General features: G+C 47.0%; 1 protein-coding gene across 1 annotated transcript in view; it reads right to left on the reverse strand.

Annotated features, from left to right (window-relative positions):
* MAN1A2 (mannosidase alpha class 1A member 2) overlaps window positions 1-26,704 on the reverse strand; it is a 311,536-nt gene that overhangs the window by 135,191 nt on the left and 149,641 nt on the right. The window contains exons 4-5 of the mRNA XM_077823277.1: window positions 12,310-12,428; window positions 2,279-2,359 (exon numbers count right to left, since the gene is read on the reverse strand). Coding sequence (XP_077679403.1) covers window positions 2,279-2,359; window positions 12,310-12,428 — 200 coding nt within the window. The remainder of the gene's footprint in view (window positions 1-2,278; window positions 2,360-12,309; window positions 12,429-26,704) is intronic.

Here is a 26,704-nt window from a genome sequence, read left to right on the forward strand (position 1 = left end):
ATGGAGGTCTTGAATAATTTTCCCAAGATAATACAGGGAATCTACTGCATAGCTGGGAAGAGAATCCAGCTGTCCATATTCCCAGTTTCTGTGCCTTAACCATAAAATCATCCATCCTCCCAGCACAAAGGGGATAGAGCAGAAAAGTGAATTTGGCCTGATGCACTGAAAAAACCCTCTCTCCTCAAGCTACATACTGCAGAACTCTGCATGTATCTCCCCCAAGAAAGCCTGGGAAGCATCCAGATGTGACAGATACAGCTACCCGAAAGATTATACGTCATTGTTCACCAAACAGGTACTTGATAAAAGTTTTGTGAATAAACAAAGGATTGTACAAGTCTGCACAATTTTAAGCCAAGGAACTAGCTGCCAAAACAAGACACTGTAAATCATGTGCATTATTTTCTTATTTTCCCATAGTACAACATTTGTATTGGTAACACCTAAGAGTAAATGTAGAACAACTCTGATTGGAAGAAGGGATGGTAACAGATATAATCATAGTGTAAACTCTTTTAATTTCCACAGTACTCCATGATCAGGTTCCTCCACCACAAAAAGAAGCACAGTTGATGCTCATTTTTCCTCCCGTGAGCAATTATCAGCATAGTCTCTAAAAACTGAAATACACCATGGAGACTACCATCCCACGTCTACACTCAGAAAACCAAGCTTGTATGAAAGCGTGTTAGCTAACATCTTTTAAGTAATATACTGTGTTAAACAACTTAGCACTCAGTGTAGACAGGAACAAGCTATGTTTAAAAATATGGGTTGACCCCTAAACAGGGTTAAACACAACCAGCTAACACCTCTTTAATTATGACAATTGCCCTTGTCCAAACGAAGAGAAAAATCTTGTTAGTTAAAGCATATTAGAAAACATGTTAATACGTTTTCTAACATGGCACATATTCCTACTAGGACTTAGAGATAGTTAAACTGCTGCCACCAATACTTTGTTTCATGGGTAAACAAACACCTTCTTTCTCCACAGTTGTCAGTGCAGCATCATTCACCAGCACTAAATTTATTGTTTTAAAAACAAAGAACCAGAATGAGATTCAGCATATAATCCCCCAAAAAGTCAGCAGAGAGCAATAATTTTCAGCCACTGCTAACAGAGGCAAGTTTTATACCTGTGAGTTAGAGGTAAAAAGCTGAATCAATTCTGAGAATACTGTCCCATGTATCCAACCTATATTTCAAGATACCATGCAGGCTATATAAAGGAGAGGTGATAGCCTTCCAATCCAAAACTGGATATAGTAGAAGTTTTCCCCAGCAATCCTCATGCAGGAGGGGACAGAGACAGAGAGAACTCTAAATGGAGCCCTGATATAGAACAAGCATAATTCACAATGACTTCAGTGGGAACTGTACTTGTGGGATGAATTTGGTCCAGTGTGCCTCAATCTTAGCCTATTGTTGTAGCAGGGTTATGGCTCCCCACACAAAAGATACCTGAGAAAACTGTTAAGGGTTTCTGCATTCAGGTACCTGTGTCCATTGAGGAACAAGTGGCAGCTAAGAAAAATTCTCTTTTGAGAGAGGTGGAACATCTTGAAACAAGGTATTTGTAAGCACTAGAGTCTAATGACTAGATAACTAGGGTTGAGGTGACTACTTGTGTAAGAAGTTTCAACTCTGTTGACAATGAAGTTGAAAAAGCCTTGGTAAAAAGAGCAAACTGGAGAAGGCACAGGCTGCTTCAAAGTCCTGGTAAAGGGTCTTCAGCTAGCCTGGAGATACTGTACAGCAGAGATTGGCAACCTTTGGCACGCAGCCCACCAGGGTAAGGCCCCGGCAGGCCGGGCCAGTTTGTTTAACTACCACGTCTACAGATTCAGCCAATCACAGCTCCCACTGGCCGCAGTTCGCTGCTCCAGGCCAACAGGGGCTGTGGGAAGCGGCGAAGGCCAAGGGATGTGCTGGCTGCCGCTTCTCGCAGCCCCCATTGGCCTGGAACGGCGAACCATGGCCAGTGGGAGCTGCAATCGGCTGAACGTGCGGACGCGGCAGGTAAACAAAGTGGCCCGGCCCACCAGGGGGCTTATCCTCGCAGGCCACGTGCCAAAGGTGGCCGATCCCTGCTGTCCCGTAATCAGTTTTAGATGGAGATTCCATGATCCCAGTAGAGTTGGGTAACACAGCCCATTCTACTTATTATATTAGCTAAAAAAAATACTGTGAAGCCAACAACTTCAAACCTTCCAATTGTGCAGCTTTCATTTGATGGACTACTAATGTCCACACCTTCTTATGGTTTCCTTACCTCCTGTCCTGAAAGGTAATATGCTGCTAGAAGACCACCAATGAAGCGGATATTGACCTCAAAAACAGACACCTCTGAATTCTGGGAAGAGAGGAAAAAGTAAATGTTTAAAAAGCTTCTCTATACAACAACCAAGGTATCAGAAGAAACTGTTATCATTAGGGTAGACATAGATACAAATCCAAATGTACAAAAGGACTTGTAGTTTGCCAATATTTGGATTCACAAGGACAACCCCCTGGCAAATCTTCATGACAACAGCCACCACAGCCTGTCTGCAGCTCCATCCTTCTGGCCAGAATCCCTCTCCCACATTCCTTCAGAAGTGCCAGCATCCACACCTACTGCCCACTCACACTGTCCTATGTGTCTCCTCCCACTCTTTTCCCTTGAGCCTCCATAATTCATTTTCAGTATCTATAGGATATAGGTACTTGACAGCCCCCTAAAAATGGAACTGTCTCATCTCACTTCAGGGTTCCGAGTACAATGTATAATTTTTAGACCTAAATTATCTGAGAAAATCCTTGCCGTTCATCCACTCACCCTTGTTTTCTGTGAGAGAGCTGCACAGAAACATATGGCAAACTGGGAATTCTGGTTTCAGAGTAACAGCCGTGTTAGTCTGTATTCGCAAAAAGAAAAGGAGTACTTGTGGCACCTTAGAGACTAACCAATTTATTTGAGCATAAGCTTTCATGAGCATCCGATGAAGTGAGCTGTAGCTCACGAAAGCTTATGCTCAAATAAATTGGTTAGTCTCTAAGGTGCTACAAGTACTCCTTTTCTTTTTGCGAATTCTGGGACAATGTTAGCTGATTACAAAAATCTTATCACTTCAGTATTAATGATATTCTCATAATGTACCGCAATGTTAAAATATATACCTAATGCATATTACATTTAAGTTTTAAAAAATCCACAATGAAAATATATTTGCCCCAGAAGTTAAGATTTTTTTTTTAAGGTAATTAAGACAAAGGTCTGGAAGGTAGGCCATGTTCATGCTTGCTGTCCTAAATCATGAAATATCTCATTCTTCCTGCCTCCTATTGTTATTTTATGGGCACCAGCATAGAAGTAGGCAAAGGAGAACCCACACCTCACTGAACACCCCCATGCAAGAAAAACACTGAGGAAAAAAAAACCTGACATGGTAAAAGGTGTCAAAAGACAGCCAGACAAGATGAGGATTAGAGGATAGCAGGAAAATGGCCACATCTGTAGATTTACGTAGCACAAAAAGACATTTGTGACATCTTCACAAATCCCTTTTTAGATCCCCTCATCTCCCAAATCGCTACATTAAAATGGAGTAAGGGTTGAGAGTACATATCAGTAACGTAAAGGTAAAAATTTACAGGATTTTGCAATAATCCCCCAAACAATTCTATCCATGCAATAACCATACAATTATAATTAGTGAATAATATTATTTGTAGTGAATAATAGTATTTGTATTCCAACATTAAACTGACGGGGAAGTCCCGGATGACTGGAAAAAGGCTAATGTAGTGCCAATCTTTAAAAAAGGGAAGAAGGAGGATCCTGGGAACTACAGGCCAGTCAGCCTCACCTCAGTCCCTGGAAAAATCATGGAGCAGGTCCTCAAAGAATCAATCTTGAAGTACTTGCATGAGAGGAAAGTGATCAGGAACAGCCAGCATGGATTCACCAAGGGAAGATCATGCCTGACTAATCTAATTGCCTGTTATGATGAGATTACTGGTTCTGTGGATGAAGGGAAAGCAGTGGATGTATTGTTTCTTGACTTTAGCAAAGCTTTTGACACGGTCTCCCACAGTATTCTTGTCAGCAAGTTAAGGAAGTATGGGCTGGATGAATGCACTATAAGGTGGGTAGAAAGCTGGCTAGATTGTCGGGCTCAACGGGTAGTGATCAATGGCTCCATGTCTAGTTGGCAGCCGGTATCAAGTGGAGTGCCCCAAGGGTCGGTCCTGGGGCCGGTTTTGTTCAATAACTTCATAAATGATCTGGAGGATGGTGTGGATTGCACTCTCAGCAAATTTGCAGATGATACTAAACTGGGAGGAGTGGTAGATACGCTGGAGGGGAGGGATAGGATACAGAAGGACCTAGACAAATTGGAGGATTGGGCCAAAAGAAATCTGATGAGGTTCAATAAGGATAAGTGCAGGGTCCTGCACTTAGGATGGAAGAATCCAATGCACTGCTACAGACTAGGGACCGAATGGCTAGGCAGCAGTTCTGCGGAAAAGGACCTAGGGGTGACAGTGGACGAGAAGCTGGATATGAGTCAGCAGTGTGCCCTTGTTGCCAAGAAGGCCAATGGCATTTTGGGATGTATAAGTAGGGGCATAGAAAGCAGATCGAGGGACGTGATCGTCCCCCTCTATTCGACATTGGTGAGGCCTCATCTGGAGTACTGTGTCCAGTTTTGGGCCCCACACTACAAGAAGGATGTGGATAAATTGGAGAGAGTCCAGCGAAGGGCAACAAAAATGATTAGGGGTCTAGAACACATGACTTATGAGGAGAGGCTGAGGGAGCTGGGATTGTTTAGCCTGCAGAAGAGAAGAATGAGGGGGGATTTGATAGCTGCTTTCAACTACCTGAAAGGGGGTTCCAAAGAGGATGGCTCTAGACTGTTCTCAATGATAGCAGATGACAGAACGAGGAGTAATGGTCTCAAGTTGCAGTGGGGGAGGTTTAGATTGGATATTAGGAAAAACTTTTTCACTAAGAGGGTGGTGAGGGTGGTGAGGTGGTGGGTGGTGGTGGTGAGGGGGTGGGTGGTGGTGGTGAGGGTGGTGAGGTGGTGGGTGGTGAGGGTGGTGAGACACCACCGACTTCCTGAGGAAACTACAATGCATTGGTGATCTTCCTGAAAACACCATGCTAGCCACCATGGATGTAAAAGCTCTTTACACCAATACTCCACACGAGGATGGACTACAAGTTGTCAGGAACAGTATCCCTGATGAGGCCATGGCACACCTGGTGGCTGAGGTTTGTGATTTTGTCCTCACCCACAACCATTTCAGATTTGGGGACGACTTATACCTTCAAGTCAGCGGCACTGCTATGGGTACCCACATGGCCCCACAGTATGCCAACATTTTTATGGCTGACTTAGAACAACGCTTTCTCGGCTCTCGCCCCCTAGCGCCCCTCCTCTACTTGCACTACATTGATGACACTGTCATCATATGGACCCATGGGAAGGAGGCCTTTGAAGAATTCCACCTGGATTTCAACAATTTCCACCCCACCATCAACTTCAGCCTGGACCAGTCCACACAAGAGATCCACTTCCTGAACACTATGGTGCAAATAAGTGATGGTCACAAAAACATCACCCTATACAGGAAACCTACTGACGGCTATACTTACCTACATGCCTTCGGCTTCCATCCAGGACAAATCACATGATCCATTGTCTACAGCCAAGCCCTAAGATACAACCGCATTTGCTCCAATCCCTCAGACAGAGACAAACATCTACAAGATCTTTATACAGCATTCTTAAAACTACAATACCCACCTGGGGAAGTGAGGAAACAGATTGACAGAGCGAGACAAGTATCCAGAAGTCACCTACTACTGGACAGGTCTAACAAGGAAAACAACAGAATACCACTGGCCATCATGTACAGCTCCCAGCTAAAACCTCTCCAGCACATCATCAGCGATCTACAACCTATCCTGGAAAATGATCCCTCATTCTCACAGACCTTGGGAGGCAGGACAGTCCTTGCTTACAGACAGCTCCACAACCTGAAGCAAATATTCACCAGCAATTACACACCACACCACAGAAACACTAACCCAGGAACCAATCCCTGTAACAAACCCTGTCCCCATATCTACTCTAGCGACACCATCAGAGGACCCAACCACATCAGCCACACCATCAGGGGGTCATTCACCTTCACATCTACTAATGTGATATATGCCATCATGTGCCAGCAATGCCCCTCTGCCATGTACAGTGGCCAAACTGGACAGTCTCTACGTAAAAGAATAAATGGACACAAATCAGACATCAGGAATGGTAACATAAAAAAGCCAGTAGGAGAACACTTCAATCTCCCTGGACATTCAATAACAGATTTAAAAGTAGCCATCCATCAACAAAAAAAACTTCAAAAACAGACTTCAAAGAGAAACTGCAGAGCTACAATTCATTTGCAAACTTAACACCATTAATTTGGGCTAGAAATTAACAGTATACTAATGAAGCGCATGACTGATATGGGTGTGAAGTTAATGTTCTCTCCTCCGGGTTAGTTCACAATCTGGACACTGACTACGGACAGTGGTTATAAAAGCTTGGAATGTTTATGCCTTGCAGACAGTGGGTAAAGCTGTATGCTCTGTGCTGTACAAAGATATAATAAAGTTGACTGCAAAGTTTTATATTGTTAAAGGTACAGCTGCAAATGTTGTTCCATTATTGTCCTACATACATGTGATGATACATGGGATGTATGATGTATGTGATGTATGTAGGACATGATGTATGCATGTATGATGTACATTGTTTGCATGTCATCTGTGGAGGATAGCCCAGGAATGTGAATTTGGGGATATTATGCGTAGTCATGGTTGGTGGCCAAGGTTACGCACAGACATTGAGCATAGTTTGAAGGCATGCTCTGCCCACAAAGTGCATATAACGTCTGTTCCTCCGGATCCTTTGAAACCAGTAGTCATAGACAGATCATAGCAGAGAATTGCAGTGGATATTACTGGCCCCCTGATTTCACTGCATGATTACATCCCATTGATTGTTTCAGACTATTACTCATGTTATGCCTTTGCATTCATAATTTCACAAGGCACTTCAGAGGAGCTCATTTCTTGCCTATCTACTTTATTTGCTACGTTTGGCTTACCAGAGAGCCTTGTTTCAGATAACAGGATATCTTACATACTGTCACAGGGTAGGCACACCCCATCACAGGGTGTCTGGTCACATAGGGTTAGATGGAAGGGTGGAGGTGATTCTGCAGCTGGTCAGGTCCTACACCAATAACTTTTACTGTAACATGGGGTAGTATTACTTAGTAACTAGAGTCAATAAGCAGCCCTTACTATCAGGGTAGTGTGGTCCAATGGCCAGACTCAGTGAGTGGTCCTTTCCCATCAGGGCAGCACGGCCCAATGGCCAGAATCAGTGAGTGGCCCTTTCCATCAGGGCAGTGTGGCCCAATGGCCAGAGTCAGTGAAGTAGCCCACCTCTGTGAGATTATGTGGCCAGTTGGCCCATTGGGGAAGAGGGGCGCCATTCAGGGGTGTGGCACCCCGGTTAAGGGAACTCGGGACCTCCCTGCAACTCCAAGCCCTGGCCCAAGGCCCTAGCGTTGGTGGGGGTGCTCACAAACAAGTCAGTGGGGATCCTCCCAAAACACACTGACCAGTCCCCTGGTTTGCTTGCCAGCTAAGAGTTCGAGTCCCCTGGGCTGCTTCTTACCCTTTCTCCCTCATCGAAACTTCCCGGGTCCCCTGGGTTTCTGGGGTCCTCAAATGGCTGGGCTCCCACCAGTGCCGTCCTTTCTCTGGGCTCGTCGGGCAGCCTGGAGTCTCCAGTCAGGAACTCTGTGAGCCATAGTCCCATAGTCGGGGTTTGTAGCAACTCCCTGCAGGAAGCTCACAGCCTGCATCCTTCCCCATCAGCAGCCTCCCCAGACTGAGCTGGGCTGCTACCCTTTACATGCTGCCTCCAAGCTGAGCATGCCCAGCAGGATCGGAGGGGCGGTGCTTCCGCAGCCTGCAAAGCATAATTAACCCTTTAGGGACTGGTGTGGGGTAGGCACACCCCATCACACACCCTGCCTCTGAAGACTGGACCTGGCAGGAGTCCATCCCCATTGTCCCCCACTCCAGCCCAGAAGAAAAAGTCTGCATTAGCATGGGCCCTACCTGGGCAGTGTAACACGCTGAACTTGTAGGATTGGAGGGCGAGGTAACATCTCATAATCTGTGAGTTCAAATCCTTCATGGTGTTGATCCACTGTAGGGGTGCATGGCCAGTAGGTAATACTGTTAAGCCTCTGTCGCCCATTTTACCACTCGGGCATCCTTTTCAATGGTGGAGTACTTGACTTCTCAGAGAAATAGCTTCCGGCTTAGGTATAGCATGGGGTGTTCCTCCCCCTCTCATTCCTGAGATAGAACATAAGAACACCCATACTGGGTTGGACCAAAGGTCCATCTAACCCAGTATCCTTTCTTCCGACAGCGGCCAATGCGAGTTTCTTCAGAGGGAAGGAACAGAACAGGTAATCATCAAGCGATCCATCGCCTGTCGCCCATTCCCAGCTTCTGGCAAACAGAGGCTAGGGACACCATCCCTGTCCATCCTGGCTAATAGCCATTGGTGGAGCTATCCTCCATTAATTTATCTAGTTCTTTTTTGAACCTTGTTATAGTTTTGGCCTTCACAACATCCTCTGGCAAGGAGTTCCACAGGTTGACTGTGCATTGTGTGAAAAACAACAGCCCCTAGCCCCACTTCTGAGGCATTTGTTTCTAAAATAATGGGTTTTGAGGAAGCGTGGTTGGAACAGGACGGGTGCGTGGGTGAGTTGCTCTTTCAAGAGCTGGAAGGTCCTTTCACAATCCTCCAACCACCGGACATTCCATGGCCGGGAGTTCTTTGTGAGGTAGGAGAGGGGGGCGGCTATCATGGCAAAGTCTGGCATGAACCGTCAGTAGTATCCGGCCAAACCCAGGAACTTCCTTAACTTTCTTCTCGTTGTAGGGGTGGGGTAGTCCTTCAGGGCCTGTACCTTGTCCACCAGGGGGTGGAGTTGGCCCGCCCCCACCGTGTATCCCAAGTAGGTCACTTCTTTCCACCCAAGGTGACACTTGGCGGGGTTTGCTGTGAGACCTGCTTCCTTCAAGGCCTGTAGGACCGTGGTGAGATGTTGTAGGTGTTCCTCCCGACTTGTGCTATAGACCACAGTATCATTAATAAAAGCTGCCACATACTGCCGGTGTGGCTGCAACAGTTGGTCCATCAATCACTGGAACCTAGCCACAGCCTCATGTAACCCAAAGGGGCACGGTAATGAAATGGTATAGACCGGGTGGTGTAGGGAAGGCTGTCTTCTCCCAGGAAGTCGGGGCCAGGGGTATTTGCCAGTACCCATTGGTCAAATCTAATGTTGATAGAAACTTAGCACTACCCAGCTGTTCCAGCAGTCAATTCATCCATGACATCAGGTAGGCGTCAAAGCAGGAAATGGCATTCACCCCCTAAAATCTATAAAGATCCTCATAGTCCCATCAGGCGTTGGGACCAGGACTATGGGGCTTCTCCATTCACTCCGGGATTCTTCCACTACTCCCGTGGCTAGCATTGCCTCAAGTTCCTTCTGGACCACTTCCCACATTTTCCAGGGAAGTAGGCGATGTTGGTTGCGGACCTTTTGTCTGGGAATGATATCTATGTGGTGGCTGGTAATACTCATCCATTCTGGTCAAGAAGATAAAACAGAGGGGAAGTCTTGGACAAGCCACTGTTGCTCTGGGCTCAAGTCCTTACCCAGTGTGATTGGTGTTGTGCCAGGGGCTCAACTGGCTACTGCTCCCAATTCAGGTTCTGGGGGGTAGGGGGTGATCAGTAGGCCTTCCAGGCCTTCAGGACGTTCACACGGTAGACCCATAGGTCTTTTCGTCGCCCAGGGAGTCTGACTTCATAATACCCATTGAACAATCTCAAATGGCCCCGGCCATTTGGTGAGTAGTTTAGGTTCTGATGATGGCAACAGGAGCAAGACCCTGTCCCCAGCCTCAAAGGTCCGCATCTTGGCCCCCCAACTATATGGAGATCCTGGGTTTGCTGGGCCTGAAGCAGGTTCTTCTAGGAGAACTCCCCAAGCTGGAGATGCTCAATTAGTTGCAAGACGTATGGGGCTGACCCTGTGACCCTCAACTCTTGTTCCTCTTAAGTCTCTCGGAGAAGGTCTAGGATCCTCCTTGGCTGCTTCCCATAAAGGAGCTCAAACTGGGAGAACCCTGTCGAGGTCTGGGAGACTTCACGCACTGCAAACAGTAGTGAGGGGAGCAGCCTGTCCCAGTGTTGTGGGTCATCGTCCACGAACTTCCTCAGCATGGTTTTTAGGTTCCGTTAAATCTTTCTACGAGGCCATCAGTCTGTGAAAGTCTTGAGAGTGTGGAAGTTTAGTAGACAACATAACTTGGCCATAAGTTTGGAGGAGACATTCGTCCCCTGGTCTGTCAATATTTCTCTAGGTATCCTGACCTTAGCAAAAATTTTCAGAAGCTCTGAGGCTATGACAGGGGCCGTGGTGGCCCATAGTGAATGGCCTCCAGGTAGCAGGTCACATAATCGACTACCACTAGAATATACTGACACCCTGTGAGCCGTAGTCCCGTAGTCGGGGTTTGTAGCAACTCCCTGCAGGGAGCTCGCAGCCTCCGTCCTTCCTTGTCAGCAGCCTCCCCAGACTGAGCTGGGCTGCTACCTTTTATACGCTGCTTCCAGGCTGAGCATGCCCAGCAGAGTCAGAGGGGCAGGCTTCCTCAGCCTGCAGAGCATAGTTAACCCCTTCGATGCTGGTGTAGGGTAGGCACACCCAGTCACACGTACCAAAAGAGTTTGAAGGCTTTCTGATGAGAATTGGTATATTTTGTTATAAATCTGCTGTGTATGCCAAGGAAATGAGATAGTGGAAAGACTGCATAAGACTCTGAAGTAACATGTAGCTTACATATTAGAGTAACACTGAGATACACCCTTGCATTAAATCCTACTTTATATGATATTCAGAGTATGCCTCACGAAAGTACTGGAGTAACCATGTCCTATCAGCTCTTCAGCCAACCTAGTAGGACCAAATTGTTTATAATGACAGAAAAGGATAATCCCACTCCTTCACTGTCCTTGAAAACAACTGATGTGATTAGGAAATACACGAGTTTCAACAAGCATATCCATAAGAGACTCGAAGCATTCTATCCTGGACAGGCAGTATATGTTAGCTGGGGATCTGGAAGCATTTTGAATGCTTCTGGCATGATCTTCCGGGCTACAGGCTAAGGAGCATGCCAAATACATTTACCACAGGGAGAATGCACTGTTCACCAGCAAGATATACTGTTTACTGAAAGAGGAACAGACAGGGAAGAGGATGCTCCTTCTGTGTAAGATGTGGCCAGCTGGGGAAGATGTAGCACAGCAAGGGTGCCCACGCCGTGAACTGAATCAGAGGTACAGCCTACAGCCCCAAGGTCACTTGATGCCTCCAACTAGGTACCGCTGAACTTTTGGGGAGAAGGGAAGGAAATTGTGTGCATGTGTGTGTGTGTGTGTGTGTGCGTGTGTGTGCGTGTGTGTGCGTGTGTGTGCGTGTGTGTGCGTGCACACATACCGTTGGATGTGTGCTGCTATTCAGGAACCATTGATACATATCTGCTGTTCGAACTGTTATGTTTTGTTTAAACCTAACCAGCTCATGGTTATTACATTTGTGTATTGTTTTGTCACTGTTGTTTTGTGTTTTCGGATTGTTATTCTGGGGTGCATCAGAGTATATACCTTAAAACTTGTAATAAACAATTGGACTGAAATATTGTAAGTAGTTCATGCACCACAATTTTAAAAGTAAAACCCCTTCTCCTTCCACAACTGAATACTCTGGTGCTATTGTAACATGCTTATAATTTGATCTGTATTGGGGATAACTTTGTACTTCTTCTGCAGAGGTTCTAATATCTCTCATGGAACATTTAAGTATTATCCATCTTTTGACAATCGCTAACTTTTAAACACATTAAATCGAAAGACATCCTTGGTTGGGGGGGCACAGATTTTCACTTTTCAAAACACAAAAAATAAAAAGGAAGTCCTTTGAAGTTTAGCCATAAACCTGAATTTCAGGTCTTTCTAATAAATGTTTTTTGTATCCTCAACCATAGTTCCAGCTTAACAACTTCTCCCCTGCTTGGGATCACTACAGTATGTTTTCTCAAAACACCTTTAAAAGGACCAGTGAAATGCAAGAAGATGTTCTACTTACCACACTAAAATCAAGGTTTTTGTCAATCCAGTCTTGTCCTTCTCTGAATTCATCATGAAGTCCCATGATATAGAGAGTATCCAAAGCATCTACTATGGTAGCACCCATTTGCGAATTTCCTACAAGCGAAAAATAAGATTTCTATTAGAAGCGATTATTTCACTGGAAAAAAATGTCACAGGCAAAAATAAATAGTTGAAGTAGTCTTAGATCTTGACAAGGCGATAGTACCAGGAAGAAATCTCACAGTCAGACAGAAATTAGGAGCAGCATGAAGTCCCTGGCGCTTAGGTGCATTGCTGAAAGCCACACATTTGGGTTTTGGGGGGAAAGAGAGTGAAACTTGATTTCCTTACCAGAAAATGACCAACCACATTTTCAGGGAGCTACAACGACTATAAGGACATTCAACTTCAAATACCTTTAGGGAATACTTGGACAGGACTGGGGAAAGAGTTTTACTTAAGAGATCATCTGTAATTTCAAGTATCTGTAGGTTTCAGAGTAGCAGCTGTGTTAGTCTGTATCCACAAAAAGAAAAGGAGTCCTGTAGCACCTTAGAGACTAACAAATTTATTTGAGCATAAGCTTTTGTGAGTTACAGCAGTATCTGTAGTAATCCTTTGCACATCCCAACATTTAGCAGAGGAATTACACTGAATTTTGCAAACACTGATGTTAGTTAATTGCATGTCTTACTTATTGAAGGTAGCTGTCAATTACCATCACTGTGTCATATTCCAGACAAAAAAACTACATTAAGATGCAGTAAAGGTTCCAGATATGTATCAGTACCCTGTAGTGATTCTATGCAATAACTATACAATTACGATTAAAGCATTTTTGTGTTTCTTGTCCCAAATTAGATTAAGGTGATTTTTTAAAGACACATTCAATCTTTTTTTACCCCCTCCTTTCTGGAATCACTTCAGAGGAGAGACAAGGTTTGGGTGTCTGTGATTGTGTGTATAAGCCCCACAGTGGGGAATCAAGGGTTAACAAGCAATTCTAAGCCCCAAAGGCACCTGCTGGGCATGTTAACAATGGAAGCAGAGCTCAAAAGGGAGCCGCTCAGTTCAGTCACAGCTACTAGGGCATGGGAGCAGTCCTACATTAGTAGCTTCTGTACAGAGGCTGCAGAAGCTTCACAGCACCTGGACCAGAGCCCATGTCTGAGCCACTGAAGGCCCCCGTGGAGACTGGGAACAGGGGACCATGACTGATGGAAAAGAGCTTCCAGATCACAGTTAGGGAGAACCCCCCTTTTTTGAGTCTATAAGCAGACCCTGCTGCGACTTAAGTTGGTAGAGGCCAGGGCAGGAAGCAACCCATGAAGCAGGCTTTGTGGTGCCCATTCCCAGGCTGCCTATCTGACTGACAATCACAGGGCCCTGGGTTGGAACTTGCTGCACCAAGGAGGGCCTAGTGTAACAGTCTGCATACCTATGCTCACCCTTTTTGCAAAACTAAGATAAACTTTGTATAAACTATGCCTTGTAAAGTATCATTTGAAAACCCGTGATTTACTGGTCATTATTGTCCTGGTAAAATAAGTGTGGCAACGTTGTATGTAAAGTTATACGATTTTACTGTATAACATTACTGAGACATATTCCAAGTTTAGAAAAGCAGGCACAAACTGGTTCTTCGAAGACAAAAGGCAAACTGACACCTCAGACGGGTGTCAACAAAATCAAATAGACTATCACCTGGTTAAACAGCCATTCTTTGGCAGGAAAAAGGGTGTGAGCAAGAAATTTACATCTTGCCAAAGAAGCAGCTGGAAGTTCCCATCTCCCCAGATTTTGTCTTCTGAACCCCAGCTGGAGATGATTTTCAACGAAAAAGGATAAAAATGAAGAACAGAGGCCCCAAATCATCTCTCATGGCATCTCTACTCATGACATCAACAACACCTGAAGGACAAGAAAATTACCACTGAATTGGGGGGGAGATCGTAGCTGAAAGAACTGCAGCCAGTAAGATTGCTAAAGCATGTTGTGAGATAAACTTTTGCTTTGAATTCACTTAGCTTGTTAAGTTAGGTATTAGTTGTGTTTTGCCTTTTATTGCTTTGTAATCAATTCTCACTTTTATGCCTTATTACTTGCAATCACTTAAAATCTATCTATCTTTCTGTAATTAATAAACTTGTTTTATCTAAACCAGTGTGTTTGGGACACTTCATTTGTGATAACAGGATTTGTACACATTGTTTTCTATTAAAAAATGACAGACTTTATATGAGCTTGTGTTGTCCAGGAGAGGGCTGGGCAGTACAAGATGCACATTTCTGGGGGTAAGTCTGGAACTGGGAGTTTGCTGGTGTTGCCATGCAATGTAATTCATGAGTGGCTGGCTATAGCACTCAGACAGTGTAGCTCAGAGTGATTTACATGCTGGAGGCTATGTGTGAACAGACCAGGAGTGGTTGCTTTCACAACGAAGCAGTGACAGAGGCAGCCCAGGTTAGTGAACTGAGTAAATACAGGTGTCCATCAGTCTACATTGTACTCTGGGGAATTTCACACCCACGTTCCCCTACCACCAGCCACATACCCTCACCACGAGGAGACACAGCTGGACTCAGACAAAGACTCCCCAACAATGTCTTAATTGTGCATTTCTCAACTTCATATTTCTGGATTTCTTTCAAGCATAGCTATAACTCTGAATTTCCTGGGTTTGTAGTACTTGATTTTGGGATAATCACAATATCCCTGTAATTTTTTTCTACCCTAAATTACTGATGCATAATTACAAACTTAACTCCATGTTAATTTTTTTGTCTCGGAATAAAAATTAGATACAACAATCTTTAGTAACTTAATTACAACCCTAAACCTCTGACTGAGAGAAGCTGGGACTGGATGACAGGGGATGGACCACTTGATAAATTGTCCTGTTCTGTTCACTGCCTCTGAAGCATCTGGCACTGGCTACTGATAGAACACAGGATACTGGGCTAGATGGACCATTGGTCTGATCCACTATGGCCATGCTTGTGGTCTTACGTAAACTAATTTCTTCAAATATAACTTATGCACAAAATTTAAATGAATTTTAATTATATGTAGAAAGTTTGAAATGTTTGTTATTTCTTTGTTAAGACCATTCAAGACAAAAAAGGCTGAAACAGTTGCTAAATATTTTAAAGGACCAGTTTTTAATTAATTTAAACAGAAATTAATTAATGGATTTACTTGTAATTCTCATAAAATTCATTCAGTATTCAAAGAATAAGTACCGTAAGTTCGGAAAGGATGTACTGTATTTTTCATACAAAATAAAGGTTGAATCCCTGCCAGAAGTGCGTAGTAGAATTCAGCCTTAACTATGATGTCACAACCAATGCCTCACTAATACTGTGATAGCTATTGCAACCTCATGCATTATATTTCGGAATGATTGGATTAACTTTATGAATGCTATACATCACATTGTAGGCTAAGGATTGTGTTCTACTCCATGGGGTGCATTACTGCAGCTCCTCCAGGTCTTAAAAACAGTGGTGGGTAATTACTGTCATCCCTGGGACTCAAGAGAACTACTAACCCCTGGGATAAATTGCATATCTGGTTATTGACCAAATAATTAATGACTAGCACAATACATATATACTAGGCGGGCAAAATTCAGGGTTATACAGGCAACCTTTACTCTGATATTTCCTAATGTATAAGTTATTGACTATGAAACCTAAATAACGTTGTCTCAGAGTAGATTTTGTATATTGTACTTCGCACTATACTGCAGTTTTCCTTTCAATGTAACTTTGAAAACCTTAAGTTTACTTTTATTAATCTATTCATCTTTTCTCATTCTTCCGCACAAGTAAGCTTCTGTCACGCCAATCTAGGGACTTCCTCCCTATTTTAGATAAAAAGAACAGGAGGACTTGTGGCACCTTAGAGACTAACAAATTTATTTGAGCATAAGCTTTTATGAGCTACAGCTCACTTCATCGGACGCTCAAATAAATGTGTTAGTCTATAAGGTGCCACAAGTACTCCTTTTCTTTTTGTGGATACAAACTAACATGGCTGCTACTCTGAAACCTATTTTAGATGTTTGAAAACTAATCCCATGTTGTAAATCAACACCTCTTCCTTAAGGAACACTGTGGGTTAAATATTTTTAAAAGGTTGAGGACAAAAATCAATATTTTGGAGCAATATCTCTGTTCTGTTGTGCTTCCAGAGAGAGCAAAGTGAGTGGAAAACACAAGTCCACTGCTGGGGATTCTCTTGACTAGGGGAGACCACAACAGGTGTAGAGCTCCTACACTTCCCCCTCAGTAGTCTCTGACACACAGAAATGTTGGGGCTGGAGGCAAATATATAAGGGTCATGGGGGGGGGGGAGGTCATGAAGGGGCCCCCAGATTATTCTACACTGCACAGGGGCTCAGACAGAGAATCAGGGAGCAGTAACTGGGTGTCTCAGCTTCTCGTCTTCTCTCCTAGACTGTTCTGCCTGGCTATAGGGAAAGGGGAGCAGAGCCATTCTTTATTAGGTGCTCCCCTGGGCTCAGGCAGTCTCAGTTGAGCACCTATTCTGTTCTCCTTGGGTCTCCCACAGCCTAATAGGGAAACAGGTAATGGTGCAAGCAGAATTACTCTTCTCCATTTCTTATGATTCACCTCATGGCCAACAGGGAAGCTGCAGTAGGGAAGGAACAGCAGCTGCTCAGAGCTTTCCAAGCTCACACTGCAACTGCTTCAGGGGCTTGCAGGTAGAGTTGTGAACTTTCTAATTGCAGAAAACCGAACACCTTGCTCTGCCCCCTGCCCCACCACACCCCCGCCCCTTCTCTGAGGCCCCATCCCCGCTCACTCCATTCCCCTTACCCTCCCTCACTCGCTCATTTTCACCAGGCTGGGGCAGAGGGTTGGGGTGCGGACTCTGGGGTGGTGATGTGAATGAGGGGTTTGGAGTGCAGGAGGGGGCTCTGGGCTGAGGCAGGGGTTTGGGGTGTAGGAAGGGATACAAGCTCTGGGCTGGGGCTGCAGGCTTCTGGGTGGGGCAAGAAATAAGGGGTTCAGGGTGCAGGAGGAGGCTCTGGGCTGGGGCAGGGAGTTGGGGTGCAGGAGACAGTAAGGGCTCAAGCTGGGGTGCGGGCTCTGGATGAGGGCTTGGGATGCAGGAAGGGGCGCCGGGCTGGGGCTGAGGGATTCGGAGTGTGGGAGGGGGCTCCAGGCTGGGGAAGGGGGTTGGGGTGCGGGAAGGGGCTCGGGTCTGGGGCATCAGGTGTGGGCTCCGGGAGGGAGTTTGGGTGTGGGAGGGGGCTCGGGGCAATGGATTGGGGTGCAGGAAGGGGTCTGGGGTGCAGGCTCTGGGTGACGCTGACCTCAGGCAGCTCTCAGGAAGCGGTGACATGTCCCTCTAGCTCCTAGAAAGAGGAGGGCAGTCAGGGGTTCTGCACACTGTCCCCACATCCGCAGGTGCTGCCCCACAACTCCCATTGGCCATGGTTCCCACCCAATGGGAGCTGCGGAGCTGGCACCTGGGGCAGGGGCAGTGCACGGAGCCCCCATGGCCATCCCTTCACCGAGGAGCAGAACATGCCAGCTGCTTCCCAGGAGCCACGTGGAGCCAGGCATGGAGCCTGCCAGCCCCGCTGCACCATCAACTGGACTTTTAACGGCCCAGTCAGCGGTGCTGACTGGAGCCACCAGGGTTCCTTTTCTACAGGGTGTTCTGATCAAAAACTGGACACCTAGCAACCCTATTGCAGGGAAACCAGTGGCATACATCTAGGGAGACAGTTATACCTTCTCTATAGGAAGAGGGCTAATTCAAACTAAGTGACTGAAACAATACTTTAACTCAAAAACACAGCACTATAACTGTAGAGCCACTAATGACTCTTTCAAAATTAGGCCTAATTATTAGGTCTTTAAAATACCAACATTTCAACAGGGTTATTTAATAAAACCTAATCTGCATAGACTGAGAAAGGTTTCACTAGTCTGGCTTTCCCAGAGATCCAAGCATAAAGTTTCTCTCTGACCTCTCTGAAAGAATAAACTTCAAACTCCTCTCTTTACAGGAACAGGACCCTTAGTATGAAACAGGCAGAGGATTATAGCCCCAATTAAAAAATTCACAACATGAAAATTGAAACAATTGTCCACCTCAATTTCCTTTTCCATCTCTAACAAAGCTTTGGCAATAAAGCTGCCAAAATTGAAAACCCTTTTCTTATAAAATCTCTTAATGGTTCACAATGAACAAGATAATGTTTAAGAAAATGGATTGAAGAATGAATTTTAATTCCAATCTGCAAATAAGTGGCTCAAAATAAGTCAATGAAAATAGGCAGTATATATAAAACTGCCACATATGATTTCAGCAGAGCTGTAAAATGCAATGAGTAAACGCTTAAACCACAATGAGAAAATTAATTGCCTTCAACATTTTAGACCAATTTAAAAAAGCAGATAAAAAAAAAGAAAGGCTACTTACTTTACAGAAACTGGAGTCCTTTGAGCTGTGTAGCCCCTATGTGTATTCTGCTCAAGGTACGCATATGCTTCAGTCACCTGACCGCAGAAGATTTTTCATTAGCAATGTCTGTTGGTCTGTGACTGCACCTCCTCATGCTCCAACCCAAGGGCATAAGGGATGTCACAGACTGACTGCCTTTCCAGTTCCTTCTCTACCACCAATCATCTTAGGAAAGGATCCAAATCAGAGGGGAAGGAGGGTATGTAATAGAATACACATAGGAATCACACATCTTGAATAACTCATTACTATAAACCTTTCTTTCTTCTTGAGTGACAGTCCCAATATATATTCCACTCAAGGTGACTCACAAGCAATATCCAGTGAGGAGAAGGGTGCAAGAAACTGTGCTGTACCACACAATGCAGAACTGCTGTGCCAAAGGATACATCTGCAGAAGAAGCTTGTACCATCATGTAATGTCTGGTAAAGGTATGCCCTGACGCCCATGTTGCTGCTCTACAGAGCTCCAGAAGGGGAACACCTTGAAGAGAAGCCACTGAATTACTCAGGTCTCTGGTTAAGTGAGCACTCACACCTTGAGAGGGAGGTGTCTAGTTCAGCTCAAAGCACAGCAGGATGCAACCTGAAACCCATTTAGAAAGCCTCTATGAGGGGACTGCTTCTCCTTTCATCAGTTCACCAACAAAAACAAAGAAACCCAGGGATTTCCTGAAGGGTTTTGGCCTTTGCAGTTAGAAAACTAAGGCTTGATAGAGATTTAGAGAACAGAGTCCCTGTCTTCTTTGGAGTAGTGAGGTTTTGGGTAGAAAACTGGTAGGTGTATGACCTGATTAAAGTGGAGTTCAGAGGGAACCTCTGGAATAAATTTGGGGTGTAACCTCAAAGAAATCTTATCCTTATGGAAGGCAGTGTAGGGAAGGTCCGTGATAAGGGTCCCACGCTCACCTATACTTCTGGTGGAGGTGACTGCAGTCAGGACAGACACCTTCAAAAACAGATGAAGAACACACTAGGAGGTTAAGAGTTTGAATGGAGGATTCATGAGCACTGACAATACTATATGGAGATCCCGAGTTGGCATTGTTTTTAGTCCTGGAGTTAAGGTTCTGGAAAGGTCTTTCAGAAACATCACAGTTGTATGGTGGGTAAAGACCAAACAGTTTTCCATTGGAAGATGAAAGGCATTAATCACAGCCAAATGCACACGCAGTGAGCTGACAGACATAATGTGTTTAGAAAAAGGCGGTAGTCTCAAATGGTCTGGAAGTATTTGACGATGTTGGCACGAGATCAAGAATCTCTTCCATTTTGCAGAATAACGTTTTCTCACAGCGCTTCTCCTGTTATTGAGGATGGATTATCCTGGCTCTGAACAAGACCTCTCTTTGGGTTCACCATCCATCCAAATACCAAGCTGTTAAATGGAAGGATGCTGGTTTGGAATGGGTGGTCTTGCCATTGTTCTGAGTTGGCAGGATTGGAAATGGCTAGATGCATATGCAGAGACATGAAGCCACCTAAAGCAGGGGTCTCAAACTTGCAGGCCGCGGGAACCTCCCCAATGTGGCCTGCGGGGCTCCAGCAGTTTTGGGACTGGGTCTGTCCCTTGGCCCCAGCTGCCGCCCCTGGGCACTCTCCCCCCCAGGCGATTTACGATGGCCCGGGGCCCGGCAGCGCAGCAGAGCTGAGCGGCATCTGCCTGCTCGCTTGACGTGTCTGCCAGCCCCTCCCTGCGGCCCCAGGGCTGGGCAGGGCTGTGCCTCCACATGCTGCCCCCACCCTGAGCACCTCTGCCACCAATGGGAAGCTGCAGAGGCGGTGCCGGGGGCAGCAGCGCGCGGAGGCCCTCCAGCCTGCCTTTAAGCCCCAAGTAAGTGCCACACCCCCCAACCCCCTCCCAGAGCCTGCACCCCTCCCCACACACCCCAAGCCCCAAACTCCCTCCCAGAGGCTGCAATCCCACCCCCTCCTCCAGCCCAGAGCCTGCAACCTGCACCCAAACTCCAGCCCACGGCCTGCACCCCAGACCCCCTTCCCCACCCAAACTCCCTCCCAGAGCCCAACCTCTCACCCCTTCTGCATCCAAACTCCCTTCCAGAGACTGTACCCCAATCCCCTACCCCAAACCTCCTCCCCCACCCAAACTCCCTCCCAGAGCCTCAGGCAGGTGGGGGGTGGAGTTTTTTGGGGGGTGGGTTCTTGGCGGCATTAGTGACATAATTGGCCTGCTGGGAGGATTTAAGGACTGGCACTGGCCCTAAGGTAAATTGAGTTTGAGACCCCTGACCTAAAGGATGCTGGTAGACAAAAACTGCCTTGGCCACCAGGGCACTACTAGCATTACTGATACTTTGGACTGCTTGATTTTCCTCAGGACTTGAGATAAGGGTGGAATGGTTGGGAAAGTATTATCAGTGGTTCTGATCACTATACTAAGAATGCATCCCATTTGAAATTGTGTCCTCAAGCTGCTTCAGAGCAGTAGGCCAGACATTTGAAAGACGCTGAGTAGGTAAAGGACCACAAACTGTACCTCCTGATATGACGATCCACGTGAGCAGCTAGTTGTCGAGGCAGAGAAATACTGGGGTGTCCTAGTGATGCTGTCATACCAGCTATGAGAGTATCTTGTTAATTAAGTATAGACTTCAAAAGGCATTATAATTTTATTTTATATGTAACTGTTTCCAAAACCTACTTGATATAATTTAAATCTCTGTACTTTGTTAAATAAACTTATGTTTGATTTCACTATAAACATACGTAAGTGCTCTGAGTTAAGCGGAGCAGTGATCTGAGATGGTACAAGTAAGTTGGGTAAACGGATTTTTGGAAGCAGCGAATCTCTGAATACTGTGAGCGTTCAGTGGACCTGGAGCTCCAGGGACACATTCACAGGGCTTGAGGGTGGGAGTGCCAAGGAGACCATGTGGAACTTGAGTTTCTTTATGAACTTGTTGAGTTCTCGCAGATCCAGGATACGCCTGAGGCCACCTTTGTCTTTCGATATTAGGAAATACCAGGAATAGAAGCCTGTGCTCCAGAGGAACCTCCTCCACTGCCCCTAGCGACAGTAGCAACTGCACCACCTGGATGCTCGTGAGAAGAGTCCCCTGAAGAGGGACGGGGAAGGGGAGAGGAAGGGCAGGAGGGCACAGAATTGGATGGAGTATATCCCCTCTCTATCATGTGGAGCACCCAGCGATCCGAAGTGATACGGGACCATGCACGGTAGAAAGGGGATAGTCAGGAGGAAAAGGTAAGGCAGGGTAGATCCAGTCTCTGATTTGGCGCGCCGTCCTCAACTGCACCTTCAAAAGGCCGGTTTAGGGCCAGAGGGTGGCTTTGGCTGGGCCAGAACCCTGGCCTGAAGATGGGTGTTGCCTCCTCCTGCCACTCCTGTTCCTCCTCTGAGAACCAACCTGTTGGTTCTGCAAATGGAATCTCAGAGGAGGTTGCGGTCGGAAGTGTCTCTGCTGTGTGGCGGGAGTGTGCAGGCCCAATGACTTGAGGGTAACTCGTGAGTCTTTCAGGCTGTGCAGCCTCTTGTCTGTCTTTTCAGAAAAAAGAGTCTCACCTTCAAATAGGAGGTCCTGAATAGTTTGCTGGACCTCGTAAGGGAGCCCTGAGAGTTGACCCAGGAGTTGGGAGTCCAAAGGGAAGAGCACTGTAAATTTGGCCATTGCCGCACAGGTGTGTACGAGTACCTGCTGACAATGGCCTGTTGATTCAAGATATGGAGCTGCAGACCCTCTGTAGAATAGACCTTTCTCCCAACAAGGTTTAGACGCTTAGCCTCCCTGTTTTTTGGGGATGGCCCTTGGAAGCCCTGTGTCATGCTGGTGAGCAGCATCCACAACAAGAGAGTCAGGGGGTGGGTGGGAGTATAAATGAAATAACGCCTCTCATTCTGCTTGGCAGTGGGTGGCAAGGAAGCTGGGGTCTTGGTGGTGCCCCTAATGGTTTTAATAAGTGGAAGGGCAATACGGGAAGGTCCTGAGGTGCAAGGATGTCCACCATGGGATCAGCCTCCTCGACTACCTCCTCAGCCTAATGCCCAGACCCTGAGCGGCCCTGTGCAGCAACTGCTGAAGCACCCTGTTGTCCTCAAGTGCCGGGGCTATGGCTATACCCGCCAATGCTTCATCTGGTGACGAAGAGGAGGAAGCATTTATGAGAGGATGCTCCGTGCCAGCCACGCCCAGGGGGTCCCAAGACTCTCGGGGCAGTGTTGCTGCTAATAGTGCGTCAGACGGTGGAGGAGCTGCAGATGCCGGACCAAGTATCGGCGCTGCAATCAGTACGATGGAAGGAACCATCGAAGAAGCCGGTGCTGATCCACTCGCAGGCACCAACGAAGTTGATGTCGATGTAGACAGCAGTGCCAGCGTGGAAGATGGGCGCGAGGACACTGCCAAGGGCAGTGCCGAAGGCAGTGCCGAGCACGGTGCTGGAGTCGATGATGGTGATGTTGTCAGAGGCATTGGTATGTGGGCAGGCGCTGAGGTCAGATGTGTAGCCGATGGCGGGACAAAGGTGGCTGAGGCCACAAAAGATGTTGCGGAGCAGCGACATCGGGTTCCTCCCTGTCCTTGGTGAAAGTGTCATACCCTGATGGCTCCCCCCCTCAAGGGGTCCCCTGGGGAAGGCAGATCAGCATTGTATATTGCTAATGCTTTTGCAAGCATTGCAGGATATTTTTGGAAGGGTCAAAGGTATGAGTGAGTGTGGATTGGAAGATTCTTTTGCATGCTGCAAGAGGCCAAAGGGGGAAGGAGAAAGAGAGCAGAGACTGGGTTAATTCAACACTGTAGATAGCAAGCTCAGTACAATGATAAGACGCTGGCCCCAGGCCAAAGACGCTGCTCACAGCTGAGACTTGGCTGACAGCTGAGAAAGACGGGGGCGTGAATGTGCCCGAGCATCCGTGAGAAAGAAAAACCCAACTGCACAGACCTGCAAGGCAGCGAGGCCAGGAAAGAAGAAAACAAGTTCTAAGACTGCAGAGATTGAAAACACCGGCGAGACGGCAAGAGGGGGAGCCGAGCCTTGCGTCCCTGGAAGCCGGGTGTTTTGAGAAAGCTGAAGACACCATGGAAAGCCGGTTTGGACTGGCACAGAGGCCACCAGGAGCAGAGGTCCCTGAACAAAGCATCCCCCCCACAAGGAGCCCGGGACTTAAAACCCTCCTGAGAGCTGGAGCAACTTGGAGATGATAGTGGATCCTCAGATGACCTGGGCCCAGGACAGAACTCCCATCCACCCTTCCCCCTCTTCTGCTTACGTTACACCCAGGTTTGGCCAGCCTTGGGTAGAGTGTGTGAATGAAAGTGGGTTAGGGCTTGAGGCCCTAAAGCTTGCTTCCTTCCTCTGAGTGACATGGGGAGCACCCATCACTCTCCGCTCTTATTTTATTATTTTATCAATAAAGATTTAAAATTTAGATACTTGGTGTGTTACGTCATCTCCTCCCTTAACGATCCTGTGGCCGCAGACTGATCACCTGACGCTTCAGGCAGATTGATAACAGAAATCTGTCACAAAAGGCCCCAGGACCTCGAGCTGTGGCTCCTGCTTCTCCTGGGGCGATAGAAGTTGGACTCTGACTCTGAGGTCTCAGAGACAGAAGACCATGGAGGAGCCAAGCCTCGGTGCCTTCAGTGTCGAGAGCTCGGGGAGAGGGTAGGTTCTCTGTCCGAGTGAGCTGGCACCGAGGGACATGGAGAGGGGGAGTGCCTCAACATGATAGCCAGCTTTCCCCTTGACTGCACCAGGGGGCAGGGCGGGTCTGCCAGCACTGAAGGTTCTTCCCTCTTGGGGGGCGAGAACGGTGCTGTAAGGTGCAGGAGATCCTAAGGGGCTTGGTATGCTTCCGGCATCAAAGGGAGCTGTAGCTGCTATTCAGGGACCGGCAACCAACTGCCTCACTTGGGCAGGAGTCAACACGGCCCCAACAGGGGATCTGGAGCTGTGGCCCACCTGGGGTCCCACATCTCTGGATTTAGCCGGAGGAGAGCGACTGTCCGGCTTCTTTTTCTTCTGATGCACCAGCGAGTGAGATCGGTGCCTGCTTTCAGCCAGGCCTCGTGAGGTGCCATGTCAGTGCCAAGCATCTCAGGCCGATTCCTTTCTCGGCACTGAGCTTGACGATGGTGTTGAGGGGCTCCTCATCAAGGATGAAGCATTAGGAGCTCGGTCCCGAGCCTGGGTCAGAGTGGGGGTGTAGGGCTGCTTCCATGAGGATCACCTTAAGCCGCTGTTCCCTTTCTTTAAGAGTTCTAGGGCGGAACTCACGGCAGATCTTACAGTGATGCTTTTGGTGGCTCTCCCCTATGCACCGTAAACACGATGAGTATGGATCGCTCTTTGGCATGCCCTTCAAGCAGGCCACACAGTTTTTAAACCCTGGGGACCATGGCATACCACGGCTCCAGGGAGGCGGGATGCGGCGGGGAACCCCCAATAACTCTACTTAGAGCTCTAATACTAAGAAGACACTAAGGTAACTATATACAATGACTACAGAACGTGCTTGCTAAGGAAGGGCTAAGGGAAGTTTCAGCCAACCATCACTGGCGGTGAGAAGGAACTGAAGGGGTAGCGAGTCAGCAGGGCTCATTGAATGCCATGAAGGCATGACTCCAGGGGGCGCCCAGGCCGGCCCGACAGATGCTGCTAAGGGAAAAATCTCTCGGCCATCGTGCACATGTGCGTGCACACACCTGATTGGAATGGACATGAACAAGCACTCGAAGAGCAACTTACTTTCCTACAAAGGTACAAAAATTCTGAAGCCAAGAAGTCCAGTTTTCTATGAATCAGAAGTTAAATTGAGGATAGTAGAACTTTCTATAGTCACTAGTCTGGACCTCACTTGATTATTGTGCAAAAGTGGAATGCATTCCAGAGGCAAAAAAAAATCACTGAATACTGCTTCAGCTACAGAGATAGAAGACATACCCTCAAAATGATCTGGAAACCCAAGACACACCATACCTACACCATTTCAGAAGAAAGGTACATTCCACCATAGCGGGCCTTTAACTCAGCACTACATGAGGTGCCAGACTGAATAACCCAGGTATGCATACTGCCAGTCAAACCTGCTACCCCCACTGACTCCTCAGTTCACTCAGAAAAATTGGCACCTTTATACCTGCTATCAAGAAGTCAAATTATCAAGCCATGGAATAGCTCTGGAAGATTGAGCACATCCAAAACTAGCCTCTCCTATCAGGCATGGATGGGTCTTGGAGGACAGACTAATCACACCAGTTATGTGTGAAATACCATCTGCTCCCTAATCAATCCTTCAGCTAATCAAATGCTTGTGTGCTAAGACCAGATTCTCACCACCCTGCAAATATTTGGCCAGCAGAATGTGAGAGACCATAGGCCTCACACCCAGGCCTGCCACCCAGCAGCTCATCTGGACTAGTGGAAAAGGGGACCAGCCTTTGGAAAAGGTCTAGATCACAAAGGGCCCTGCCCTGATTGGGAGAGCGTCCAGCCATACAATTGGCTGGGACACTCAACTTAAACCAGAAGGAGAAAGCAAGCTGTCTAAGCAACTAGGTGAATCCTTGATTGGCTACTACTATGGTCACTGCCTATTTGCCCGACTCCCAAACCCTGTCTCCCAGCCCGTTCCTGTCCTTAACCCAGACCGCCATCTGTTCCAGGTTTCAGTTTTCCTGCCTTGTTCCAGGTCCCTGCTCCTATGCCATACTCCAACGCTGACTTAGGCTTTGACCCCTGGCTTGACGCCTGACTCTGACCCCAGCTTTGGTTCCAGGCTACTGACTAACCAGACATGCCCCAGTCCCTACACAGCCTGCCTTGCAGTGAGATGTGAGGGTGTGGCACAGACAAGGAACAGTGCGATAACATTGTGATGCTGCCAAACAGGCTGCCACCTCAAA

Source organism: Eretmochelys imbricata, chromosome 1 (genome assembly GCF_965152235.1).
Source record: "Eretmochelys imbricata isolate rEreImb1 chromosome 1, rEreImb1.hap1, whole genome shotgun sequence".
In the NCBI taxonomy this organism is placed as follows: Eukaryota; Metazoa; Chordata; order Testudines; family Cheloniidae; genus Eretmochelys; species Eretmochelys imbricata.